Raw genomic sequence first — 22,645 nt, 5'->3', positions numbered from 1 at the left:
CGGCCGTCACTCTTGGCGGCTGCCTTTCCAACCTCCGGGCATTGGAAAAGTCAGGGACAAAGGGCTGGACTGGTGGTGCCGCTCTGCAAACGTCTCTAAGGCCAGTCTTGCCCAGGGAGTGCCGGATGGGAAGCCGGCATGACGACGGTGGCTGATTCCAGGTCAGGGGCACGCACCCCCTTCTCCGGAGCCCTGGTGTGCACAGGTTGCAGGGATAACCGGGCTGAGCTGCATTGTCTTTCTCCGGGTCTCCCCGAGTCCCGGGCCCAGGCGGGATGGTCGCAGAGGGAAAGGGACATTTTTGGAATAGCTGTTTTTGGACGATTCTCACGAAACGGACCCTCTGCTCTGGGGCACATGTGGGAAAGCGGCATTCTGGCCGCATGACTAATCTGCAAAGCCCCGCTCGGAGAGCCTTCTCCCCGGGAACACAGCTGGGCGCGTCCTTTGTGGGCCGCCGGGGCCGGTTAGGAATTGAACCGGAGGGGAACCGCATTCCGCCCCGGCCGGGGGGGAGTAGGAGGGGGGCTGCAGGCAGGGCATGACGTAGCAGTGGTTCATACACCGAGTACTATTCTTTTATTAACTTTAAGAACATGGTTTACATAAAAACAGGCAACATCAAAAAAGCTCAGTTGATAAATGAACATCGTATACCACAGATGACTTCATTCCACAGTAACCTACATTTATTAGCTTAAACGGAGAGATTAGGAAAAAAATTGGATCTCATTCCAGCTTTAATCATGGATACAAATCGTTGGAAAGTCCTTCCATTAAGAGTCTCAAAATCAAAAATTAACCTATGCCACCTGATCCATGCAGCAATTGACAAATTCAGTCTTTTCAAAGGAAATATTGAACTTTCTTTCTTGCCCCACATTGAAACCTTTCAGAAACTTGCTTAAATGCATCGAGTTCCTAGCCCACCTTTTCAGTATGCATGACCAAAATACCATTTAATTTCACACTCAACTAATCTTTTAATAATTTTTCTTTCAGCCAGAATGAAAAAAAGGCCGTTATTAATTTCTTCATCAAATTTTTAAAAAGTTATCCAGGATATGACCCTAGCCTTGGACCGGTTTCAATTTCCTTTTACTTTTTTTTTCTGAGAATACATGGAAGATTAATGTCACTGGCAAGTGAGAATCGCCCCTGGAGAACCGTTCCAGGTCTTTTTCTCACCACGGCTAGGGGGACGGGAAGCAACTGACAGGTAGCATCTCTATCATCACTTTCAACGTCCCACGTTCTCTTAAACCCACAGCGAAGGCTTGCAGAGCCGTGACGGGCCTCAGCGAATGAGGAGAAGAGAGTGTTGAGGTTCCAGGGTTTGGTTTCAGGGCAGGCCCTGCCTTTCCTCTGGGGCCGGAAGGAAGAAATGAGATCTCTCCCTGGTCCCCGAGGGCAAGATGCGGTAAACCTCACGATCCGAACACCTGCCCGTGGGACACGCCCTCCCTGAAAAGTGATCTCGGCGGTTTCCGTGTTGGAGCCCCCAGAAGGATGACGGCTGTGGGGGCTGCGGGGGAGGGGAGTGAAGATAAAGGGGAAAACCCCCACCCCTGCCAGAGGCACCTGGAGCCTCTGGGTTGAGCTTCCGGTTTCCCACCAGCTCGGGACCCTCCGTGTCCCTCGGCACGCGGCCGCGTGTTCGAACTACGAGCACGTCAGAGACTGTCCCCTCCACCGCCAGGACGTCGTGACATACACACTCCAGACTCCCGTGACGATGGCCGCCCCTGGAACCCCACCCATGTGTTCCTGCTTCGTGCACAAGCGCCACTGAGCCCATTTGAGAAGCCCATTTTCAAGGGTTGTGGGTCGATGTGCTTTTAAACAAAAATCGTTTGAAGTGTGTTCATCGACACACGCCTTACCACATCTGAATTGACCAAAAGTGGTTACTTTGGGGGAGAGTTTTAATTGCTCTTTTCCCCAACAGACTTGAATTGGCTTCATGGAACTTGATGTTTATGTTAAAAAAGGAGTATCCCTGTCTCCTAAGGAAGCGGGCATCTGCCCCCTCCCCACAGCATGCAGTGCAAGGGTTCGGCTGAGAGTGTTTCTCCCAAACGCCGAATGCAAGTGGCAGACAACACCCAGGGGACGCTAACCCTCGGAAGGACCACCTTCGAGCTTTTAAACATCTTTGCTTGGATGGAGAAGATCAGGTAGCACTGAAAACTGTAGTGATTTACAAATTATAGAAAAGCGACGTTATCTACAGTATATACCAGGTGGCTCCTAATTGGATTTTTTGAAACCCACACCCAAAGGGATAATGCCATTCAGCGGCCATCTCGGGTCTCGCGGCCTTCCGAAGTTCTGAAGTTACGATGCAGGCGAAGCTGTACCGGGCTTTGTTTGTTTGTTTGTTTGCTTGCTTGCTTGCGTTTTGGTTGTTCTTTCCTCGGGAGAGTTGGGCAGAGAGCAGAAGGCGATGAACCTGCACTCCGGGTCAGACCTTCAGTCTAGAGGAAACCAGCCCGGGGCACCTTTTTATGGCCGAATTAAAAACCTTTGAAAACAGTTTATCACGGAAACGCGACAGTCTCACCCTGAGAAGGGCTGGCAGGCAACGCCGTAACGTTGAGAAAGCTCCCCCCACCCCACCCCCGCCCAGCCTCGCCCCCGCACGGGGACCCAGTCGCCCGCCGGGCGCCCGTGGCCAGCAAACAGCTGTGATTTAATGTGCGTGAGCTCCGGTCGGACGGTAGCTCCGTGACCCTCTAAGCGAAGCCAATTTTTCTTTCCTCTTTCTTTTCCTCCCAACTGAAATATGCTTCAAAGGGGGAAGGGTTGGAATTGCAGCCTTCATTCACGTATATATTGCTTTCTTTCAACAGCACCTGACGGGGCTGTTGACCGCAAGCCGAGGGGCGGGGCGGGTGGTGCCGGGCAGCCCACATGAGTGTCACCGAATACGAAACACCGAGATTTTCAGTCGTTTATTTGCGTTTTTCTCTGCTTGTTCTCATGTGCACCGTGCGTCAGGGAGGCGAGGACTCCTGTGGAAACACCTCCGGTGGCCGGACCCGCACTGCTCCTTCTAACGGCGGGGAGCAAAGGGCAGGCTCCCTGGCTGTGATGCGTGGAAGGGCTGGGCTACGGCGCCAGGGCAGGGAAGCGCTCCTGGCTGCCAACGGCTCGCGTCCGCAGAGGCGAGGTTCAGGACGCGAGGGACGCGAGAGTTCTTTCTTCACTCGTCCCCCACGGGGCGGGAGAGCTGAGCCTCACAGTCCCCTCGAACACGCCGCGTGCCGGTCCTGTGTTCACGAAGGAAAGACAACCCCACCCACCAGGCCACGGCCGCAAGCACGCGATTCAATACGGAGGAAAACCAGGGTGCCGCGTGCGGCAATGACTAAATCGGTAATTACAGAGGTACACTGCCGTCACGGTACATATTTATTCGATGACAAAATGGAAAAAAGAAAAAAATGTCGGTTTGGTCATAGGAATTCCTTAAAGAACACCACAACTTAATTGTTTCAACCTCGAACTATCCCAGGAATGTCGGGGGAAAAACAAGGAAGCGTGGGCCGAAAGCCCAGCGTCTGGAGCCTCCCCCGTCCATCGCCAGCGGGCCTTGTGCTTGTTGGGGAACTTCAAGTGCGGCCCTGGGGTCGGGGTCCCGGCGGCTTGATGCTGAAGCAGGGCCTTCCATCTGGCCCCTCGATAGCTCTACTTGGCAGGCCACATGCCACTGTGTGGGGTCCGGCATGGACCACCCCTCCGGCAGCCGAGCGCTGGGCTCCCCAGGCTGAGGGGCCCCCTGCGGTGTGCCGGGGCCACGAGCTGCGAGCTCTGTGCACCGGATGCCAGGGTGACGCATGGGGTGCCCGCGGGAAGAGCAGCGAGTGGGAGAGAGACAGGAAAGTGACAAGGTCCCGCGGGCAGGGCTCCGCCCACCGGATTCTTCAGGTCCGCACGTTCAGAGTCGGGGCCCAGCTGCCTGGCCACTCCGGAGGCACTGAGAGCGGAGCTTCCCTTTGTCCTCTGAGAGAGCGTCCTCTCTGACCAGCCCAGGGCACTGGCCCGATGGGGACCTTCCAGCATACCCTCCCTGGTGTTCCGCCCCTCGACCCCACCCGGGACCTGACTGGGCCGGGCTGCTCAGCGCCGCTGTGTGATGTCATCTCGGGGCTCCACGGGAGGCACCGCTCAGTAAATGACCTGCTGTTTACCTGCCAGGGCAACGCGGACCCAAGAAATGACCTATGAGTAGCAGGACAAAAACTTTGAGAAAACCGTGACGTGAACATCATGACACGTTAGGATCTTAAAGCCTACATCAGGAGAGCCCGCCGCTCAGGAGGGGGGGGTAAAGGGCAGCCGCTGAAGGCCGAGGTGCATCTGAAAGTAAAGGACCGACCGGGGCAAGGCCGAAGACCTGCAGGTACTGGGATGTGCTCCAAACAGGGCCAGGAAGTGCCGCTCAGCCGTCCAGGTGCGAAAGGCATGAACGTCACTCACTGGCTCTCCGGGGTCACACACTGAGCACACGGAACCCCGCCTCCGAGGCCCCGCGGCTAGCCTCTGCCCTAAGCGTTGCGGTGACCGTGCATTCCAGAAAAAACTCAACGGTGGCTGGCAGGAGTGAAAACTCAGGTCTCAGACAGGACTCGGCCCACGGAGAGGTGAGAAAGACAAGGGGTCCCTGTGGACAGCGACAGACAGTGGCCTGTGGGAAGGTCACCTTGGGAGCCGAAGGGGTCGCCCGGGAGGCACGCCTCCCCGCCCTCCTCCCCGTCCTTCCCGGGAGAGTCTACGCAGGGAACGTGACGGTGCACACTCACCAGTGGCTGGTTTCCTTAAAAGCCATGTTAGGGATGTTCTGGATCGTTCTCTCGCTGTGCTTTCTCCCCTTGGCCACCTTGCAAAGCCCTCGGCCTCTCGCCCCACCCCCCGCCCCAGCCTCCTGTGTGTGTATTGGACGGTGTGGACTTCACACTGAAGACGGCAGGGCATGAAAAGGAGCAGGTGAGAAAAACACCAGGGTCTCACCTCCTCTCTCTGTTTGAAATCCCAGCCCTAGAGAGCACCTGGCGATTTATTGCTCTTTTCCACCAGTTGTTGGTTATTTGTTTTGCTTTGTTTTGTCTCCTGGAGATGTGCCAAGCGAGACCCTCCCTCACCAAGCGCGAGCCGCGGCGGGAGGCCGCCCGCCCGCCCCGGGGTCTGCGCTGGCGCCAGCAGCAGCTGAGGTGAACGCCGCATTTCTGGGGCATCATCAGCACGTCTTGGTGGGGGAGAGCTGGGGGGGGGGTGCACCATTGTCCTCCGGGGGGCAGGCTGTTTGCCACGGACCCAGTCCCCCCCCATCTCGAGCTGTGGGCCTCACGGCAGCTGACGGTCATACCTCTAACGAAAAAAGTCCCTTTCTGAATCGGATTATGAAGAAGAAACGGGGGTGCTTATGCCTAACTCATGAACCTGCCGCGTTCTAAACCCACGGGAAAGGACGAGCCAGTTACCACTCTGGGGGCCTCTCTGGTCCAGACATCTCGGCGTCTAAAATCACTCCTGGATCCGCAGCAAAGTCAAGACACGTGTGTGTGTGTCCCGGGCCTGGACGACCCCCCGAGGGGCGCCCGCCCGGCCCATGCACGCAGAGGGTTAGCGTGTGCTCGCTGCGCACGAGCTTGACTGAGGAAAAAAGTCATCGAGTTTAGGTTTAAAAATGTTGCCAAGTCGCCTTAACCCTCTGAGGACCCTGTCAGCAGCAAGGGGCCGTGTTCGCGAACCCCGGTCCTCGTGGGGCTCGGCGAGGGGAGGTCGCTACGGACACCAGAAAACACGCTTTCTCTTCCGCCGCCGGAGCACTGGGTGCTAGATAGATAGGTCGGGTGCAACTGTCTCTCACATAAATAAATTTGGGAAAACGTCTCCGAGTCTCAGAGGGTTAAGCTGGGACCTGGAGTGCGGGGGCTGGTTAAAAGGGCGAGTTGGGGGAGCGCACGGTCTCGGAGGAGCTCGGGGAGTAGTCTTCGGACTCCGAGTTGAGCTCGGGCGGAGCCGGCTGCGCCTTGTAGCGGCTCCTCACATCCGCGTGGCGTCTTCGTCGGAAAACCTGCCTCTCCTTATCAAGAGCGGTGGTCTGGCAGGGGCATAAAATGAGAAAGAGGGCAATTAGGCCGCAGGCAGGGGCACCAGACACGCTTCCGGACGCCGCCTGCGGTCTGGGAGACCGGGAGCCTGTCCACCTGTCCACCGGGGCCGCTCGCTGCTGTCCACAGCAGGCGCCCACTGCTGGGGGGCTCTCGGTTCCCCCAGGTGGGCTCCGAGAAGCCCCCCATCCTGTCGTCCGCAGGCACAGGCAGGTGGATGATGTCCTGGGTCCCACCCCTCTGAGGCCCCACCCAGACCCGCCCAGGCCCGCAGGTCTGGCCTCCGGGCCCCCGGGCCAGCAGATGGGCCCAGGCCCGTGGCCCGACTCGGGAGGACGCCAGGCAGGCCCTCCTGGGTCGGCACGCAGCGCACGCAGCTCCAGAGCCGGGGCTCGAGGGGAGGAGGCGGCCAGACCCGGAGCAGAGCTGCAGGCCCCTCCCGAGACTTAGCGCCTCCCCCTTTCCAACCACCACACTGTCTGCAGGCCGGGGGGGGCGGCGGGGGGGGGCCGGGGGCTGCGGCCCAGGCATGGAAGAATGCCTTCAGCTTGAACGAGGCCAACGCCTGAACAGGGAAAGGCTCTGAACCCGATGAAACCGAGGGGAGCCCCTGGCAAGGATTTTACTTTTTACAAAGCCCACTTCGCTCGTGGTGTGTGGTCATTTAGGCGATGGAGACTCGATTCTGCAGATGCTCGCACGGCCGGGCCCGGCGCCTCGTTTCCCCTGGGTTTCTCCCTGGGGTGTGCGCTCCAGCCGGCGCTCTGCACCCTGCGAGCATCACAGATTTAGTGGGTGCGGGAGGGGCAGGCAGTTAGGGGAAAGCCCTACCCAGGGGGCGCGCAGCCGGCACAGAGCCTGGAGAAAAATACAGAGCCCACATAAAAAAGTTGACGGCGTCCTGGTTTGAAAGCCCCCCTTTAAAAGGACATAGCCTGGAGGTTATTCCGCTTTTAAGAGATTACTTTTCCTCCACAGGGATATCGGCCACCGTTTCTCCTCTTGAAAATTTACTATTGGCTTCTTCAAAGAGCAGAGATAAATTTATAGCCGGCCTGGTTCGGAGAACAAAGCGAAAACCCAGCCCCTCACGCCGCCACAGTGGAGCTTGAGATCAGCGTGCACTCGGGAGCAGGCCCGTGGCAGCTCCCAAAGGAGGCAATAAAGACCCGAGGGAGGCGGTGCAGGGGGCCGGCACGGGAACGGTGTGCTCGGCTCAGCCGCGCTGCCGGGAACGCCACCGGCAAACCGAACAACCGTGCTACAGGCTCCACGGGGAGGGCACGTGTGAGCCATTCACGCCGCGTTCGCTGGGCTGTCCATACGATGGTTCGGTCACGGGCCTGCTGAAATGTCCCTGTCATTCTTCCACTGGTCCAAGGTTTCGGGACTCTCGTGGAGGACGCAGTTCTTGGTCTGAGACCGACTGATTTTACGTTATGTTCGGCACCATAAACCCAAATTCCTAACTTTATTGAAAACACTGTGAAGTCAGGACATGTGGCGTTTCGCTTCCAGAGCGCGCTGGAAGTGTTCTGTTCGTGCGGACCGGAATGTTTGCGGAAGAACGGACACGCATTTGCTCCGGCTTCCACGAAATCCATTCTGCAGCTGATTCCAGAACAATACAAACTCTTCTCTGGCTCATAAAAAAACAAGTCCATGTTCTACCTTCCTGAGAAAGCAGCAGCCCTCGGCCTCGGGCCGGACGGAGGCTTTCTGGTGGGGGAAGGAAAGGGGTGCGCAGCCGGGGGCTCCGGGGGCCGCTCTGCCCGTGGGGGGCCTCGCGGACACCTGGTGCTCAGTCAGAGGAGGAGCAGGCACCCCCCCTCCCTCCCGGATGTGCTGGAGGGAAAGAGGGGTGTGCGAAGGCTTCCTACGGGGTAAGGATCCCCAGAAACGGAAGACTTTATTTTCTTTACAATTCGATTTAAGATATTGTTTTAAAATTAAAGAACTGCAGGCCGGAGAAAACCAAGGCAAGGTAAAGCTCACGTGAGAACAGATCTCAGAATATTTCTCCCCAGTCTCATGCGCACCATCTCCATGGTTACCTCCTCTCCCATAATCTACTCAGCGGCACAAGCCACGCTCGGGGCTGCGGCCACGGAAACAGGCCAGGTCCCCACGGAGACCGTAGCCCCGTCCACGCAGAAGCGGGGGACAGGGCTGAGGCCGTGCCCATGGCCCCCGGGTCCCCTTCACCTTCCCACGTCCCTACGAGGGCAACCCTACGCCCTGCCACACTCGTCCCCCTGCCCTGGCCCTTACCAGCGGCCACTTCCGGCCACCCCTACCGATTTCTCCAGTTGGCAGCCTGGCTGGTGCTCGCCCCTGGAGGGGACCCCGGGCTCACACGCCGGTGCTTTCTCGTGCTCGGGGGCACCAGGGGCTTCCTGGCAGTTGTTTTCGGAAACATATCATGGCAGGACCCCACGCCGGGGAGCCAAGGGCGGGAGGGGGGTTTCTGTCGGACTTACAGACGCTTCGAATGGAGAGCTGGTCAGGCATCCTTTGTGCACGCTCTGCCTTTCTCGGCGGGGAGCGGAGGCGCAGCCACGTGGAGGGACGTCCCTGCGTGTCCTCGCTGCCTCAGGCCAAGCAGCCCACTCACCCACTCACCCTGGGGCCGGTCACCTGACCCAGAGTTCATCAGAGCCCCGCACTCCGGCTCCCCCCGGCTCTCCGTCCCCAGCCAGACTGCGCTGCGGGGAAGACACCACCGGCAGCGTCCCCATGCCGATGGCCCAAGCCCCCCTGTCGGGGTCTGCAGGCCAGGGTCCACTGCGTCTGGTCCTGCTCTGGAGCCGTCGGCTCGGGGGAGGCCTGGGCCGGAGGGCAGAGAGGCCGTCTCCCGGCCACTCAGGTCCCTGCCGTGGTCTCCAGGGCTACACGGCGGAGGTGGGGGCTGCTGCTGGCCACGGACTGGTGCTGGAGGACGTCCCAGCCGATGCCGCCGTCCCCAGGCCTCTCCTTTGTGCCTCCGGCTCCTCTGCGGACTGTGGCTCGTTTTAGAGCTTCCTCCCTCCCTGTGTCCCCGAAGCCTGCTGCTGTCACCCCCGTGAGTCCTGGCGGTTCCAGCACGGTCTCCCCTGCCGCACCGCAGCCGCCGCGGAGGGCAAGGGCAGGGCAGGGCGGGGACCCCCTCCCTGCGCTCTCCACGGCTCACCGCACAGCACACTGCAGCCCCTCGGCGGAAGTGGTGGCGTTGGAAACGGAGGGACGTGCAGGAGGTCGCAGCGTTTCCCGCCCCAGGTCCCTCCTCCACGCAGCTGACTGGTCCGTTACCCTCCAATGTGATGTCCTCACAGCTCCTCCGAGTCCAGCCCCTCGGCCTCAGTCCCCCGTGCGGACAGCAAACACGTCCAACGTCCAGTTCCCGCTCTCACACCCCCGGGGCACCAGCGGACTCACGGTGGCCCCTCTCGTCGGCTTGCACAGCGGCATCTACTCCGTCCAGCGAGGCTGTGCCTCAGTTTCCCTCTGGGCATCCTCCCCCACACCGCACTCTGCAGCTCCAGGGAAGGTGACCCTCTGCGGGTCCCTGAGATGGGCCGGCGGGTGACACGGGAACAAACCCGAGCTCGCTGTGGTCCTCGGCACCGGCACCGGCAGGGTGGGCCCGGCTCCGTGGAAAGCACGTGGGGCACTTGTGCTGAAAATTCCTGCTTATAATGGAGCCCACTCTGGGGAGCACGGTGGGCCGAGGGCCGCTCCCCACATCCCCGGGCCACGCGAAGCCGCAGACGGAGCCGACTCCGCAGGGAGGTGGAGCTCGGGGAGGCGCAGGAACCGGCTCCGACCGCCCGCTGAGTCCGCCGCCGGTCCCGAACGGGGGGCCAGACCTCAGGCCACCCGGATCTTCCGCCACAAGGAACTTCCTCCCGGCGGACTCCGGTCTGGCTGGGGCTCCCTGCCCTGGCCGCCGAAACAGCCCCCGGGGATATTCCTGCGCGGCCTTCCCCGCGCGCGGCTCCGAGTCCCGGCTCCAGGCTGCCTCTGGCCTCCCTGTGGCGGAATCCAACTCCCCTGCGTTCCCAGAAGGCCCGGCTGGCTGCGGCGCGCCTGTTACGGCCTTATTACGGCCTTATTACGTGTTTCTTAATTAATACAGAATTACATTGTTTCCGATGAGGAGGTACTTCCTGAATAACAACAACAACAAAGAACCCAAAGCAACTCCGACATACGAGAGTAAGGAGTTGAAAGTACCACGAGTCGGTGCTTCAGACACGATTATACTTCAGGTGTGACCCAACCTGCACGTTAAATAGTCGACATTCCCTCACACGCGTGTAAAGTCGACTCACAGCCACTCGCTGCGGGTAGATGCCCGTCAGCACGGTGATGTACACACCTTTAGACTTTTAATTGCGGCTGTAAAATTATGCTCGGTTTAAGTTTTACAGCTCAGTGCTGCAGCCCACATATGTAGGACAGATGAATTCAGCAGGAAAAATAGGACAATGGGCTATCACATAATCTTTAAAAGGCATTTCCATTAAAAAATTTTATTCCATTAAAAAATATTTCAACAGGTAGTTGTCCCGCATCAAAGCATGTGAAGTGGAAATCTTTCTGCGAAGTGCTTCATCCCAAACGTGGGTTCTGAGCTCTTTCCGACAGTTCAGAAAGGCTGCTTTGCTCTTCGTCAGTCACAAAAAAAACTCCCAGACACCAAGCCCACGGGGGGCGGGGCCTCTCCTCCCTAAGGCCCACCTTGGGCAGGTAGGGTTGTCCTCAGGTGTCGGCTTGCCAGGCCCTGAAAAGGCCAGACGTCCTAACAGGCTTCTCATCCTGAGTCGTCCCCCCCCACGGCCCGCAGCTCTGCTGCACCCGCAGGAGTGGACTCGCGGCGGAATCCCCCAGCGCGTCCTCAGAAAGTGACCACTTCGCTAAGGCTCCTGAGAGAACCGGAAGCCGAGTTATCACCTCTTGGTGCCAATGGCCCAGGTGAGAGGTGAGCCAGAAATCTCTCTGAGATTCTGGAGCTGACTGGCAGTAACCAAAAAGGACTCTCTAATCTGGTTACTTAAAATACGCACCCACCTACGACGGCTCTTCTGTGCCCTGGGCTGGGCTGAGGAGGAGCGGACCGGGGACCCTGGGACGCAGCATACATAGTTGACCAAACACAACACGGCAGACAAACTAGCATGAGCCTGTCCCACGCGGAAGAAACACACCACGCCTCTACCCCAGGCTGCAAGAGCAGGTGGGAAACCGAGGAACGGTAAAACCACGTCACAGGCTAGCGGCACACGCCGTGGCTGGGAACCCTGCAGGAGTGGGTGCCTGTGGTGCCCTGGCGGGGCCTTCCACCAGGCCAGGGAGGCGCCACCGAGACCGCGCTGGCCTCATGCCCGGGGCCCTGACTCCACCAGTAGATCCACGCGGGGGTGTCCAGCCTTGTGGCGTCTCCGGGCCACACTGGAAGGAGCAGAGTTGTCTTGGGCCACACATTCAATACCTTGTGACACGTAATCACACACAAAAATCTCATCATGTTTTAAGTGAATTTACAATTTTGTGTTCGGTCACACTCACAGGCATCCTGGGCCGTGTGCAGCCCGCGTGGGGCCTGTGGGCCGAGGGTTGGACAGCCCTGGTACTGAATTTGGCCCGTGGCCTCTTCTGTCCTGATGGAAGGGCACTGCACGCTCCGCCCAGTCCGCAGGGATTTCGAGCCTTCACGTCCAACAGACGCTTTGGAAATGGGCATATAGACGCACAGGCCAGGCCGGCTGGCGATCTAGGACACGCCGAGGGAGTGCACAGCGAGGCGGAGGTCGGTCAGGCCTTGACCGCGGTGTGCACGGGGGCCTTCGCTTTGCTGTTGGCCGCCTGCCGGGCCCCTGACTCTGTAGCGCTCGTCCGGCCGGTGGCCTTAGCGGAAACCCCTCCGGAGCAGCAGTAGGGGGAAGGCAGGAGAACGAGCCTTGCGTCCCAGCCCACCGGGAAGGCGGGTGTCGTCCTCCAGGGAAACGCTCACCCAGGAAGCACTGGGAGCGCCGCATCACCACGAGCCAGTGTGAGGGGTCCTGGTGGTCTTCCAGCGAGCAGTGGGCCGTGCGCGCCGCGGGACCGAACCACCGGATCCGTGCGCGGGGCCGGGCCGGAGACGCGCCTCGTTGATGCGCGCGCCGCAATGAGTTCTGTCGGGGCGGCGATTACGGGGTCCAAGTAACTGCATTTTCGGAGGCGCGCGTGGACGGCCGTTCCTAATTTACTGCCAGCCATCACAAATCGTCTTCATTTCCTTAATAAAAGAACTGTGTGTGCGCTGCCTTTCACTCATGCATTATTCATACTCCCTGGGAGGCGGAAGCCGGGCTGCGGCAGCACCCGCACCTCGCACCCCGCACCCCGGGAGCCCTCTCCTGCGCTCGCCCTCGCCCTGCGGGGACCACGGACGGGAGACACACCGGCCCCTTCCAAAGGGTTTGGCTTGCTAGTAAAATTTAGCCAGGAAACCAATTGAAACAGGCACCCTCCTCATTTGATGCGGCTTACTGCCACGGTTGTTACTATTGTTTTGTTTGGCTTCACTATCGTTCTGGGGCCCTGCCAGGAGGGGCAAGTGTCTACATATGAGGTGCGGCATTTCCCTACAGCGCGGCTGCCATTTAAACGGCCAAAGGAGGCCTTTCGGAACTCAGCCTGGTGGCCGCTAAGCTGCTTTCTGGGGGCCACTGTCTTGGGTGTGAACCCTCGGTCGAATCCCTGGGCAAAGCTGCCCCCCCGCGTGTCCCCCCTTCCTCTCCGAGGCTCCCGTGGCTGACCTGGGTCTTTCTAGACCCCCAGCCGGGCCAGCTCTGTGGGGGATGCCCCCCACGCTACTGCGTGCACCCTGCCGCCGGATTTTCTCAGCGTCGTTTTTCCCCCATCGCCCAGTAGCTGGGGAAGAACCGCAGGTGTGGTGTTTGGGATACACCTAGGAGCATGCAGACCTCACCGAGCGGGCCTGTTAGAGGGTAACTCCTGTCGTTACGGAAGCAAGAACCTAGCTCGGCCGGCAGGCTTGCTCCCGGGCTGCTGACCCGTGCCATGTTAGTCGTAAGCATCTCCCGGGATTTCACTGTCCAAACTTTCATCTACCCCAAACCCTCCAAAAACACATTTACCCTTTGTGTTAACTGCCCCGTTCACTGGGAAGGTTGATCGTTTATTCACAAGTCAGTTAATAAAACAAACATTTGTGGCGGATCTACTGTGTGCCAAGCTCTCCGCCAGGTGGTGGAGAGTGGGTTTTTAACAAGCCCGGCAGGTGGTGCCTTCTAATTTGGAAACATTTCCCCCCTAGAACGAGCGCTGGAGAACTTCTGGAAAGGCCAAATGATGAATATTTTAGGGTTTGCAGGCCATATGGTTCTCTGACACAGCGCCTCAACCCTGCTGCCGCAGGGCAGACGTGGCCACAGGCGATTTATAAATGAACGGGCAGGGCTGAGTCCCAGGAAAACTCTGTTTACAGAAGTGGGCGGCGAGCTAATTGGGCTGATTGGCCACGGTGTGCCGACCCCGGCCGGGAAGGAGGGCCTTTTAAGCCCAGACCTTATCAGGATTCGGGGCTGCAGCCTCCTTCAGTAAACTGTGATGCGGCTGGTTCGTGGCCCCCCAAAGAGTTCGGGAGGTTGATGACACTGCTCTCCTTGCTACAGACGGGCCGGCTGAACCCCAGGGAAGGGACGGGCACCTCGGCCAAGGTCGCCCTGCAGGAGGCAGACGCCCCGACGGCAAAGCCGCCGAGTCTCCAGTCAAGTTCATTTCAATTCATACAGCTTTTCTGTTTCTCTGACGAGAACTGTTTGGCTTTGGGGTGTGGGAGACATCACACCCGTTCTCGAGAGAGCCAGTGTGTCAATACTGAGGATTCGGGTCGGCCCGATCAGGTCTTCCTGCCCGCTCACACCTCCTAACATCTCCATCGTATCGGTCCGTGAACATTTGCAAAGCGTGGCAGGGAAGAACACATTGAAAAAAGTGTGGATTTTTTTAAAAAACCAGAAACAGGGACAGAGGTTCGAAGCCAGGGCAAAATAAACGGCACCACAAAACACTGGACCTGCCGCACAACATCAAGGGTCTCAGGAAAAGGCGTAGGATCTGATTTCAGTTTACACCTCATCAGTAAGTCCTGGAACGCCATGGCAACTCCTCATTTCTAATAATAATAATGACGTTACATTTTAAAAAGACACATATACAGGATCGGGCAGAAATAACGCCACTGAGTGTGGCTGGTGGGGGACATGAGTGTGGCACACGAGATGGGCGGCGGTGTGCACACGTCGCCTACAATGTCGTACGTAGCGTGTGCCGGATGCAGCGTGACACTGCTATGTTCAGAATTACGTGCTTGTGATTCTGTAATAAAATATCTCGTCATTAAAAAAGGGCATTATTTGTGCTGGACCCTGCATACTCTCGGGCTCCTCTCCTCAGGAACCTCTGAAAGGAAAACATGGCGAGCAGCCATGTGACCTGGTGAAATAACACAGGCGCGTCACCGTCCCTGTCTGTCCTGCAGCCACGGCGTCAGCTAGCGCCCCCGCTTTGATCCTCCCCATACCCCCCCCCCCCCCCCCACCGCCGCATCGCTCCCTTGCCAGCCCCCAGGCCTCCTAGCCACGAACCCCTCCGAGTTCCCCGGCACCTGGCTCTGGGACCCCGTTTCGGGTGGTTTGAGGTTTCCACCTATGCCGTTTCTGGGTGCTAAACTCTCTCTTCCAGGGGCGGGGCAGGGGGAAGACAGAGGCCCCCGCCCCCTGTCCCGCGGTGCTCGGACACCAGTGGCACACGTGTCCCCGTGGGCAGAGCCGCCTGCAGCTGCCATGGGGCCCTTCTCTCTTCCATGGGGCTGGGGGTCCTCCCCGGCTTCACGGGAACGTTTTTTCAAACTCATGCTGAGCAAGACGCATCGATCGGATCCTGTTCCTTGTAACAACTGAGCACGACGGCGCGGCACAGCCTCGCAAAGGCCGGGTGCGCTGCGGCCCCGAGCTCTGCTGCGTCACTCAGCGGTCGGTCGAGGACGGCGCGCCGAGCCAGGGCGCACGCGGGAGCCCCCGCCGCCGGGAACTCCACCGCCCCTTTGTCCTCACTCCCCTCTTCGGGTTACCTTCTGCGGCGCTCTGAGCGTGCCTTGTTTTGGCATTTGCTTTCTTTAACTGGGTCCCCCCGTCCTGGGGGGGTTCTTCTCCACGTGCCGCTGGCCTTCACACCTGCTGCAGGACAGCCCCGCGTGAGATAGGCAGCCACGCGTGTGACCACACGCCCTTGGGGTAAGGGTGCGTGTTTTCAGGAGGGGGCATGGACCCAGGTAGGACTGTCTCCCGGTGGCTGGTGGCAGGGCCACGAGGAGTGGAATGGCCCAGGCAGCGCGCTCCTGGCAGGGTGTCCCCCAGGCTCCGTCCAGGCGACAGGAGCAAGGTCAGCTGGAGAAACCAGCCCAGCAGGATGCCGCTTCCCTGGTTACCGCTGTGAACGGTCAGGAGGTGTGATGGGGGGCGAGGGGGAAGAAAACGCACCTCCCAGATTTCCCTCTCATCACCAAAAAGCCTGCTAGGAGAGACAGGACCACTCCCGGCTCCGAGAAGAGGGGCTTTCTCCAGCTCAGGCCCCCGCCGTGAGCCGCTTTAAAAACAGCCAGGGGCGCCCCCAAGGGTTCTGCTCGGAGCCACAGAAACAGTTGTGAGCCCTCAGAAACACGAGCAGGCGCCGTGAGGACGCCCCCCTGTAACGGTGGTTTACGCCGGAGCGTCAGTCGGCTGCCACCGTGGGCCGACAAATGCTCCCACTTCTGGGGAGATAAAAGGCGAGCATTTGCAATCAGGGAGCGGAACTCGCTCGTTGCGGGGCTAAATGGCGTTATAAAACTTCCTAATTAAGCATATATGCCAACGAGTTTTTAGCATCATTTCTCCAATTTAGCTTTACATACTGGGTGCGCCGTCTCGGGCGGCATTAGCTATAAACATCGTTGTTACTGCCCCCAGCTGGAGCGCAGAGCGGTTTATGGGGGAAAGGAGGAAGAGATTATCCCCCATCTGCTCCTGCCCATTATTCAGGGATGCGCCGCTTTGTCTGCCGACGGGCCCGTCGCCGGGACCGCAGTCAAATGGCCTTTGCACACTCGGCTGTGTTTATTAATTGTTGTGCTTCCTTGGCACTTTGCTCCCACCTTTAATCCCACACATTTAGTGATATCATTTTTCTAGAGCTTTTTTTTCCCCCCCGAACTGAATTCACATGTGCAATTTTTGTCCTACACAGATGCACAACTGTAATTAGATATATCTGATGCCTATTTTTAATTGTATCTCAACTTTCCTCATATGTGTTCGGTTACTATGCCTGAGGTCAGGAGACACACAATTAAAAAAGGATGGAGCGTGGTGTGATTCAATTTATATAAAGGACAAAACCCAGGCAAAGCTAATTATCGCAGATAGAGTCCAGGTCGGTGTTTAGCCTGGGGGCTCTGTGACCCTCCTGTGGGCCGCGAGGGGGGCGGGGTGTTGCAAATAGTCCCTGTCTGGCCTGGGTGCTGCTTGCACGCGTGTTCGGTTTGTGCCTGTCCGTGGAGCGGTGCGCTCCCGGTACCTGCTCTCTTGTGAACAGATACCATCTCCCAGGAGCACGTGAGAGATGGACGGTCACCTTCACACACAGAGTGAGAAAGGAGAGCCCGCACAAAGGCCAGTGGGGGCCAGCTCAGCCCCGCCCCCAGCAAAGAAGGTCACAAATGAAGCTGGGTCCTTTCTGCACCTGCGAGGCTGCGGCACCCAAGTGGATGGAAGGGGGCGGGGGGTGCAGCTCCCGCGCGGCACGCCGCCGTCTAGATGAGGCGGATAATCTTTCTTTCTGTGCAAAACGGACTTTAAAATATTTTGTTGAAGTGTGGGTATTCTCTTGCTTTTAAAAAAGACTTAGAAACGATCACGACCGCAGTGTGTTTGGAGAATTTGTCACTGTGTCACCTTTTCTGCTTCGCTGAGTCCTTTGTTTCGAGTGTCTAATTATAGGGACAATTAGGACCAATAACGGGCGGTTTGGCTGATACGTACACAGGGTGGGGCAGAAGCAGGTTTACAGTTGTGAGTGCGGGAAACGGTTTCTTCACGTATTATTGTTTATTCATTATTCTCTTGCTTTCCATATAAACAACCGTAAGCCTACTTTCGCCCCACGTGTATGTATGCATGTACATTATCCATACATACATACACACACACACACAGTTTCTTTTTTACAGTTCAGCAGTCTGATCCACGGAGTGACATCCGGGAGCCACCGCATCACTGCATGTGGGCTCCGTCCTTTGAGAGAAACAAGTGCCAAAGCAAGTGGAATATTTCTTAGCAAATGCTAAGATATGGAGCTTTGCCGAGAGATCGTTTCAGAAACGTAGGAATGGAGAAAAGTTCCCTAGGACGTCTCGGAGTTCATGTCCCACATCATCAAAAGCCCTCCCGCCCGTGGACAACTTAAAGAGACACAAACAATGCCCCTTGGAGGCAATACCAGGGCAGGTGACTGGAATAGAAAAACGATTGGATAGAATTCTGAGCCCAGTTAAAAAAATCCATACCTCCCATAGTCCCTTTTGCTTGAGCAGATAAGCCGGCTGAGAAATCTGACAGTTACAGAATATTGAAAAATAAATTCATGCAAGAGCTAGTACATAAAGGGGTTACCGGGGGAGAGAGGGAACAATAAAATGAGAACCAAACCAAACCAAACCGAACAAAAAGGTGGAGTATTTGAAAACACAAGCTTATCAACACGCACAATGCATTCTATAGCTCACTGTTGCTCTGAGGAGCTTCCACCACTAACGTGTAAATGCATTGCTTCATTCCTCTAATACGGTCACGGTCGGGCTTGCTGACTTTAAAATGACAGTATATACTTCTATAGAACATACGCTCCGGTACGATTGCTGTTCCATTTGTTCAGGGACAGAAGAGCACTGGAAATCATTCTTTTAATTGGCACCATCCGGAAAATGCTTTGGCGTTAACACTAAATATACTGTCCTTTTAACTGCAGAGAAACTCGGTACTGAGCATGTGCAATGGAAAGAAAGCTGGCAAATGTCAGTGTGGATAATGGGTGAAAAAAAGGCATGAGGGGGTGGGGCATCTCAATCAAGATTAAAACGAAACTGATAAAGCAGCATATGGACTGGATAACAAATCAAAAGCATGTTTATCCACCGAAGGAACTGGTTAATGGAGACTGCCAGCACGTTGCCATGGAAACACTGACTGTTGAGCTGCACCATCTCATACCTTATCCAATACATTCCTGGTTGTTGGTAGTAGTCCAAAGACCCTGATCTCTTGATGGTAAACCCGTGGTCCAGCTGAGCAGAGAGAAACGGGGGCAACTCAGTGGATCGACATTGTGCTAAAGGGTTAAGACTCCACGCCAAGCTGTCCTCCGTGGCGGGCTGCATGTGCGTGTGCAGTGGCCACGCCTCTTCTGCGGGCCGACTAGCTAATGGGCTAAGTCTGCACATTGAAAAGAAAAAGGCGAGAAAAGACACTGATCCCTCGTGAATACTCGAGGGCCACTGGTTAGGGAAAAAAATCTAATATGTCAAATAAGTTTTTGAATGTACATTTAACAATAGCCTCTCAATTTCAAAAGACATAAACACCTCTGCGTGCATAGTCTACAGAATGGAAGAGGCTTTACAATGAGATCAAGCACTGAGATGAGCTCGAGCCACCGACAGGAGAGCAGGCTGGGCTCCCGAAAAACTCACCCCCTCGGACTCCAGCTGGAGGGCTTCATGACCATGAAATAAAAGGGGAACAGAATCAGGTTTGGCGCCCCCATAACCACAGCTACTTGGTTTTCCTCTCTGAAGAGTTAATCTTTAGAAGCAGAGCTCCACTTTAAAAAAAATCAATTACATTTCTGCACTGAAAAGCTAGAACATAAAACAGTAATTTTGTCTATGAAAATATAGAAAGAAAGGAAGAACAGTTTTCACTGCATATTAAAAATGCATACTGCGGGGAAGGGCTTGTGGTTCCCGAAAGGGGCAGTCACTAGCAGACAGGGTACGATCCCCGAGGGGTTTCTCCCGGAGTGGGGTGCTGGCCTGGGAGGAGGTAGGAGGCTCGGCCCCCCTGTTTGAGAAACAGTCATCTTCACGCTGTGTGGCTGGACACCCAACCCTGCCTGGAGCCTTTGGCGTTCTGATTACAGATCAGGCTCTCCCAGCGTCCACAAAACAGCCGTGTGGGGTTTCTGTTTTGCTTAAAACGCACGTTGTATTTTTTTTTTTTTTTTTTTTTTTGAGAAGAAAAATGGAAGTACCCATGGTGTTTGGAAAGGAGGCTGCACGAATCCCTCCGCAAGGGCGGCCCCTGCGTACCTAGCTCTCTGCTGCCACCTACAGGCAGCACGGCCCGCGACGCCGCGCCCGGCAGCGCCCCGCGCCAAGGTCGCTCGGGATACAGCTTCCCAGAACCACAATTACTCGCACGCTGATTAGTATGGATTTGTTCCATTAGACTGAAACGCTCTGTTTGCATGAGCAAAATGCAAAAGAAGGACCTTAAAGCATTTTGAAAGTTATTGGTTAAAATAATAAACAGCGTTAAATGAGGAAAAATAAATTGGAGCTGACATCTTAGTCACCGGTTCTTCATCAAGCCGGGCAAATCTAATAATGCCTCCCTCCCCTCCCGGAGCTCTCGAGAAGTCCACCGTTAAAATGTCATCTCTAATTCCATTTTATGTCTATAAATTGCATTTTAATAACCTTTTGTTTCCCCTTCCCTGTTCTGTTTTTTTTTTTTTTTTTTTTTTTAATCCCCCAACTACTGGCGAAGGGAGCAGAGAGACAATGGAGCCTTTCTCAGAGGCGGAGTGTTGCGCTTGGAGACACAGCGATGGGTCCCCCCCTCTCCCCGCTGCCTGACCTGCGAGTCGGGGCACCTTGTCTCCCGGGAGCCTCCAGCTGGTAATTACTCTCCCCGCCAACTCGAGGACCTCGCGCCACCCTAATATAAAGTTATCATCTGTCCTTGCTTTGGCCTTCATAATGGAGGGGGCGGGCGGGGGAGGAGAAGAAGTGTCCACCACCGAAAGCACTCCGGTTTGGAACCGCGAGCGCTTGTTCGATGACACTCGTGTCATCAGTGACACCGGTGTCTCGAGCCTGTTTGCTGCGGTGGCTGGCTCGTTCTTTCTTTGTCCCTCTAAGGAAGAGAAAGTGTCATACATTCCTTTCTAAGCATTATTAATCTCCAGTAGGCAGGTTGGTTTCTAACTGAAGAAAGAGAAATCCCAGTTAAAGACTAATGATTGGACAGTTGATTTCCTGACAAAACAGGCGGATAGAGACTACGTTCTAAATAGGATGTATTTTTTAGTGTTAAAGGGTGTGTATAATTTCCAAAGCCCTCAGTCCTAGGACGGAGGCAGTTTAAAATAAAGTGCAGTACTTGATACAGCTTCTGGGAGGGCGTACGTGGCTCCGAAGGGAAATTCTGTCTGCGGAAGACTAATGCTGACACCAGTTTTCTCTGTGCCTATGAAATCGGAGCCGTTCCAGTATTGCGTTAATTGCAGGAATTTCTACCATGGGGGTGAGTTAATAATCATACGGCATCGTGAAATTGTCCAATGGTCTTTACGGATGCAGCGTTCAGGATGCTTATTTCTCCTGCCTACCCCTTGGATTCTGCCTCCCAGCCGAACAGTGTTCCTTTGCGGCTGCGCTTCAGTGGGACTTGAAATGTCACTTGACTCCAAGGCTGCATTTTCCTGTGGTGGCCCCCTGGGACTTAGTTTTTGCCCTCTAGGAACGGGAGCATTGGCACAGAGTATGAACTGACTTCACCAGGACTATCCCAGAAGTCGATAACAAAGGCAGCCATGCAGGCCAGTTTCTGATCCCCAGCCCCACCCTGGGCCTGGGGGCGCCCCAGGGTCTCCTGGAGGGTGTGGACACTCACGGCGGGGGGGCGGGGGGGAGCGATCTGGAGAAGGCACATAAATACAGAGCTGATGGCAGTGTGGCGTCCCCAGAAACAGCTCTGAAATTTGCAGAGCCTCTCTCTTCCGGGCCTGAAACGTCCACGCCAACAGCGGGCGTGTGGATGGTGCTTCAGAGCTGACAAGGCTCTTTCAGACACTTCTCCACAAGGTTAATTATTTTGTGTCTCCATTAAGTGGATCATTATTTTTAAAAAATTTTGTAGTGGATAAAGAAGATTAAGCGTGCCGCTGATGCATAACTCAGCATCACAAAGCCCATTTTACAATTTATAAGTCTATTACCAGTTTGTACAGTTTCCATGGAAACGTGTTAGGGATGATCTCAGAAACTGCACTGAAAATGGCCCAATCATGCTATTTAGGGAAAATAAAATCAGGGGACCTTTGATCTTCAAATACCAATTAGAGTCTTTGAACTCTGCGTGGATGAAGTTTTAACAAATAGTAGGGGTTCGGTTTCGGAATTCACCCAGGTGTGCCACAAGCCAGCCTTCCCCTCACACCTGTGTCACATGTGCATTGGGAAACCCCCTGGTGTCCCTGCCCCTCATCACTACGAGACTCCCAGAACACCTTGAAGGAACCATCGCGGAGCAGCCGCGGCAAATTTAACCAAAGGCCAATTAAGATTTTAAAAAAAACATGAAAAACCAAAACCAGCACCAGCGGCAGGGCAAGCAGCCTCGCTGGCGCTGGGAGCCCTGCGCGGGGCAGGAAAACAGCCCTTTTCATGGACAAGCGTGCTGGCAGCCCGTTCCACAGGAAACCGTGGCGTGCGAAGTTTTGGAACAGACGTGCGTCTTGGATGAAGGATGAAAACAGAGTGTCTGGCTGGGTGGCGAATCACCACGAGACAGTGACCGTCAAAAATTACTGATTGAGCATGCGCTGGCAACAAAGAATGCTGACGATCTGGGAAGACAGGAAGGACGATGGACTTCTACACTGAGTCCCCTGAGAAAGGGCCGGAGAGAGGGGGCAGGGAGAACGGCTGGCCACGTGAGCCCCGAACCTCAGGAATGCGTCCTGTCTGGCACGGTCGAGCGTGCGCAGGGGACGACTGTGGTGCCCTTGTGACTCGCTGTGGGAAGGGTTCTTTCTCAAAAACCATGGGACGCAGACCGTACGAGGACGTGCGTGCATGCATGCATGCCCCCTGCGACATCTGGAAGCCCCTGCCGAGTATCTGCACCCCAGAGCTGGGCCCCGCTGTCTCGAATCTGTCCCTCACATACGTTTAGCTCTACCGACAGCTCCAGCACAACCGAAAAATCGAAAATTTAAGAACACCGTAAATGTAGCTACATTATTCAGTACCGCCAGTGAGCACGACGTACTGTTGAGCAGCACAAAAACTTTTCAACATTCGACAACAGAGTGTCTAGTTTCTTTGTTTAGAAAAAAAAACAAAACCCAGCTTGAGTGATTCCACCTCGCCCAGGCCGTTAAAAAACAGGAAGTGATTAAAGACGAGTAATCTGGGACCTGAATATATTTACTCTAGA

At 56.1% G+C, this 22,645-nt stretch overlaps 1 protein-coding gene across 4 annotated transcripts in view; it reads right to left on the bottom strand.

Annotated features, from left to right (window-relative positions):
* Positions 1 to 667: 667 nt before the first annotated feature.
* The window catches only part of DCLK1 (doublecortin like kinase 1), a 217,366-nt gene continuing 195,388 nt past the window's right edge, over positions 668 to 22,645 (bottom strand). Inside the window, exons 13-14 of one of the 4 annotated variants that reach the window (XM_036011191.1) lie at positions 18,413 to 18,486; positions 2,399 to 6,106 (exon numbers count right to left, since the gene is read on the bottom strand). In XM_036011191.1, the coding sequence (XP_035867084.1) occupies positions 6,049 to 6,106; positions 18,413 to 18,486 (132 nt within the window). In that variant the 3' untranslated portion in view covers positions 2,399 to 6,048. Of the gene's footprint in view, positions 6,107 to 18,412; positions 18,487 to 22,645 lie in introns of all 4 variants that reach the window. The other 3 variants (XM_036011189.1, XM_036011190.1, XM_028526505.2) reach the window with 3 other exon arrangements.

This window comes from Phyllostomus discolor, chromosome 11 (genome assembly GCF_004126475.2).
Source record: "Phyllostomus discolor isolate MPI-MPIP mPhyDis1 chromosome 11, mPhyDis1.pri.v3, whole genome shotgun sequence".
In the NCBI taxonomy this organism is placed as follows: domain Eukaryota; kingdom Metazoa; phylum Chordata; class Mammalia; order Chiroptera; family Phyllostomidae; genus Phyllostomus; species Phyllostomus discolor.
Note: the sequence above shows the minus strand (reverse complement) of the source record. Positions and strands in the feature narration are given on the sequence as shown.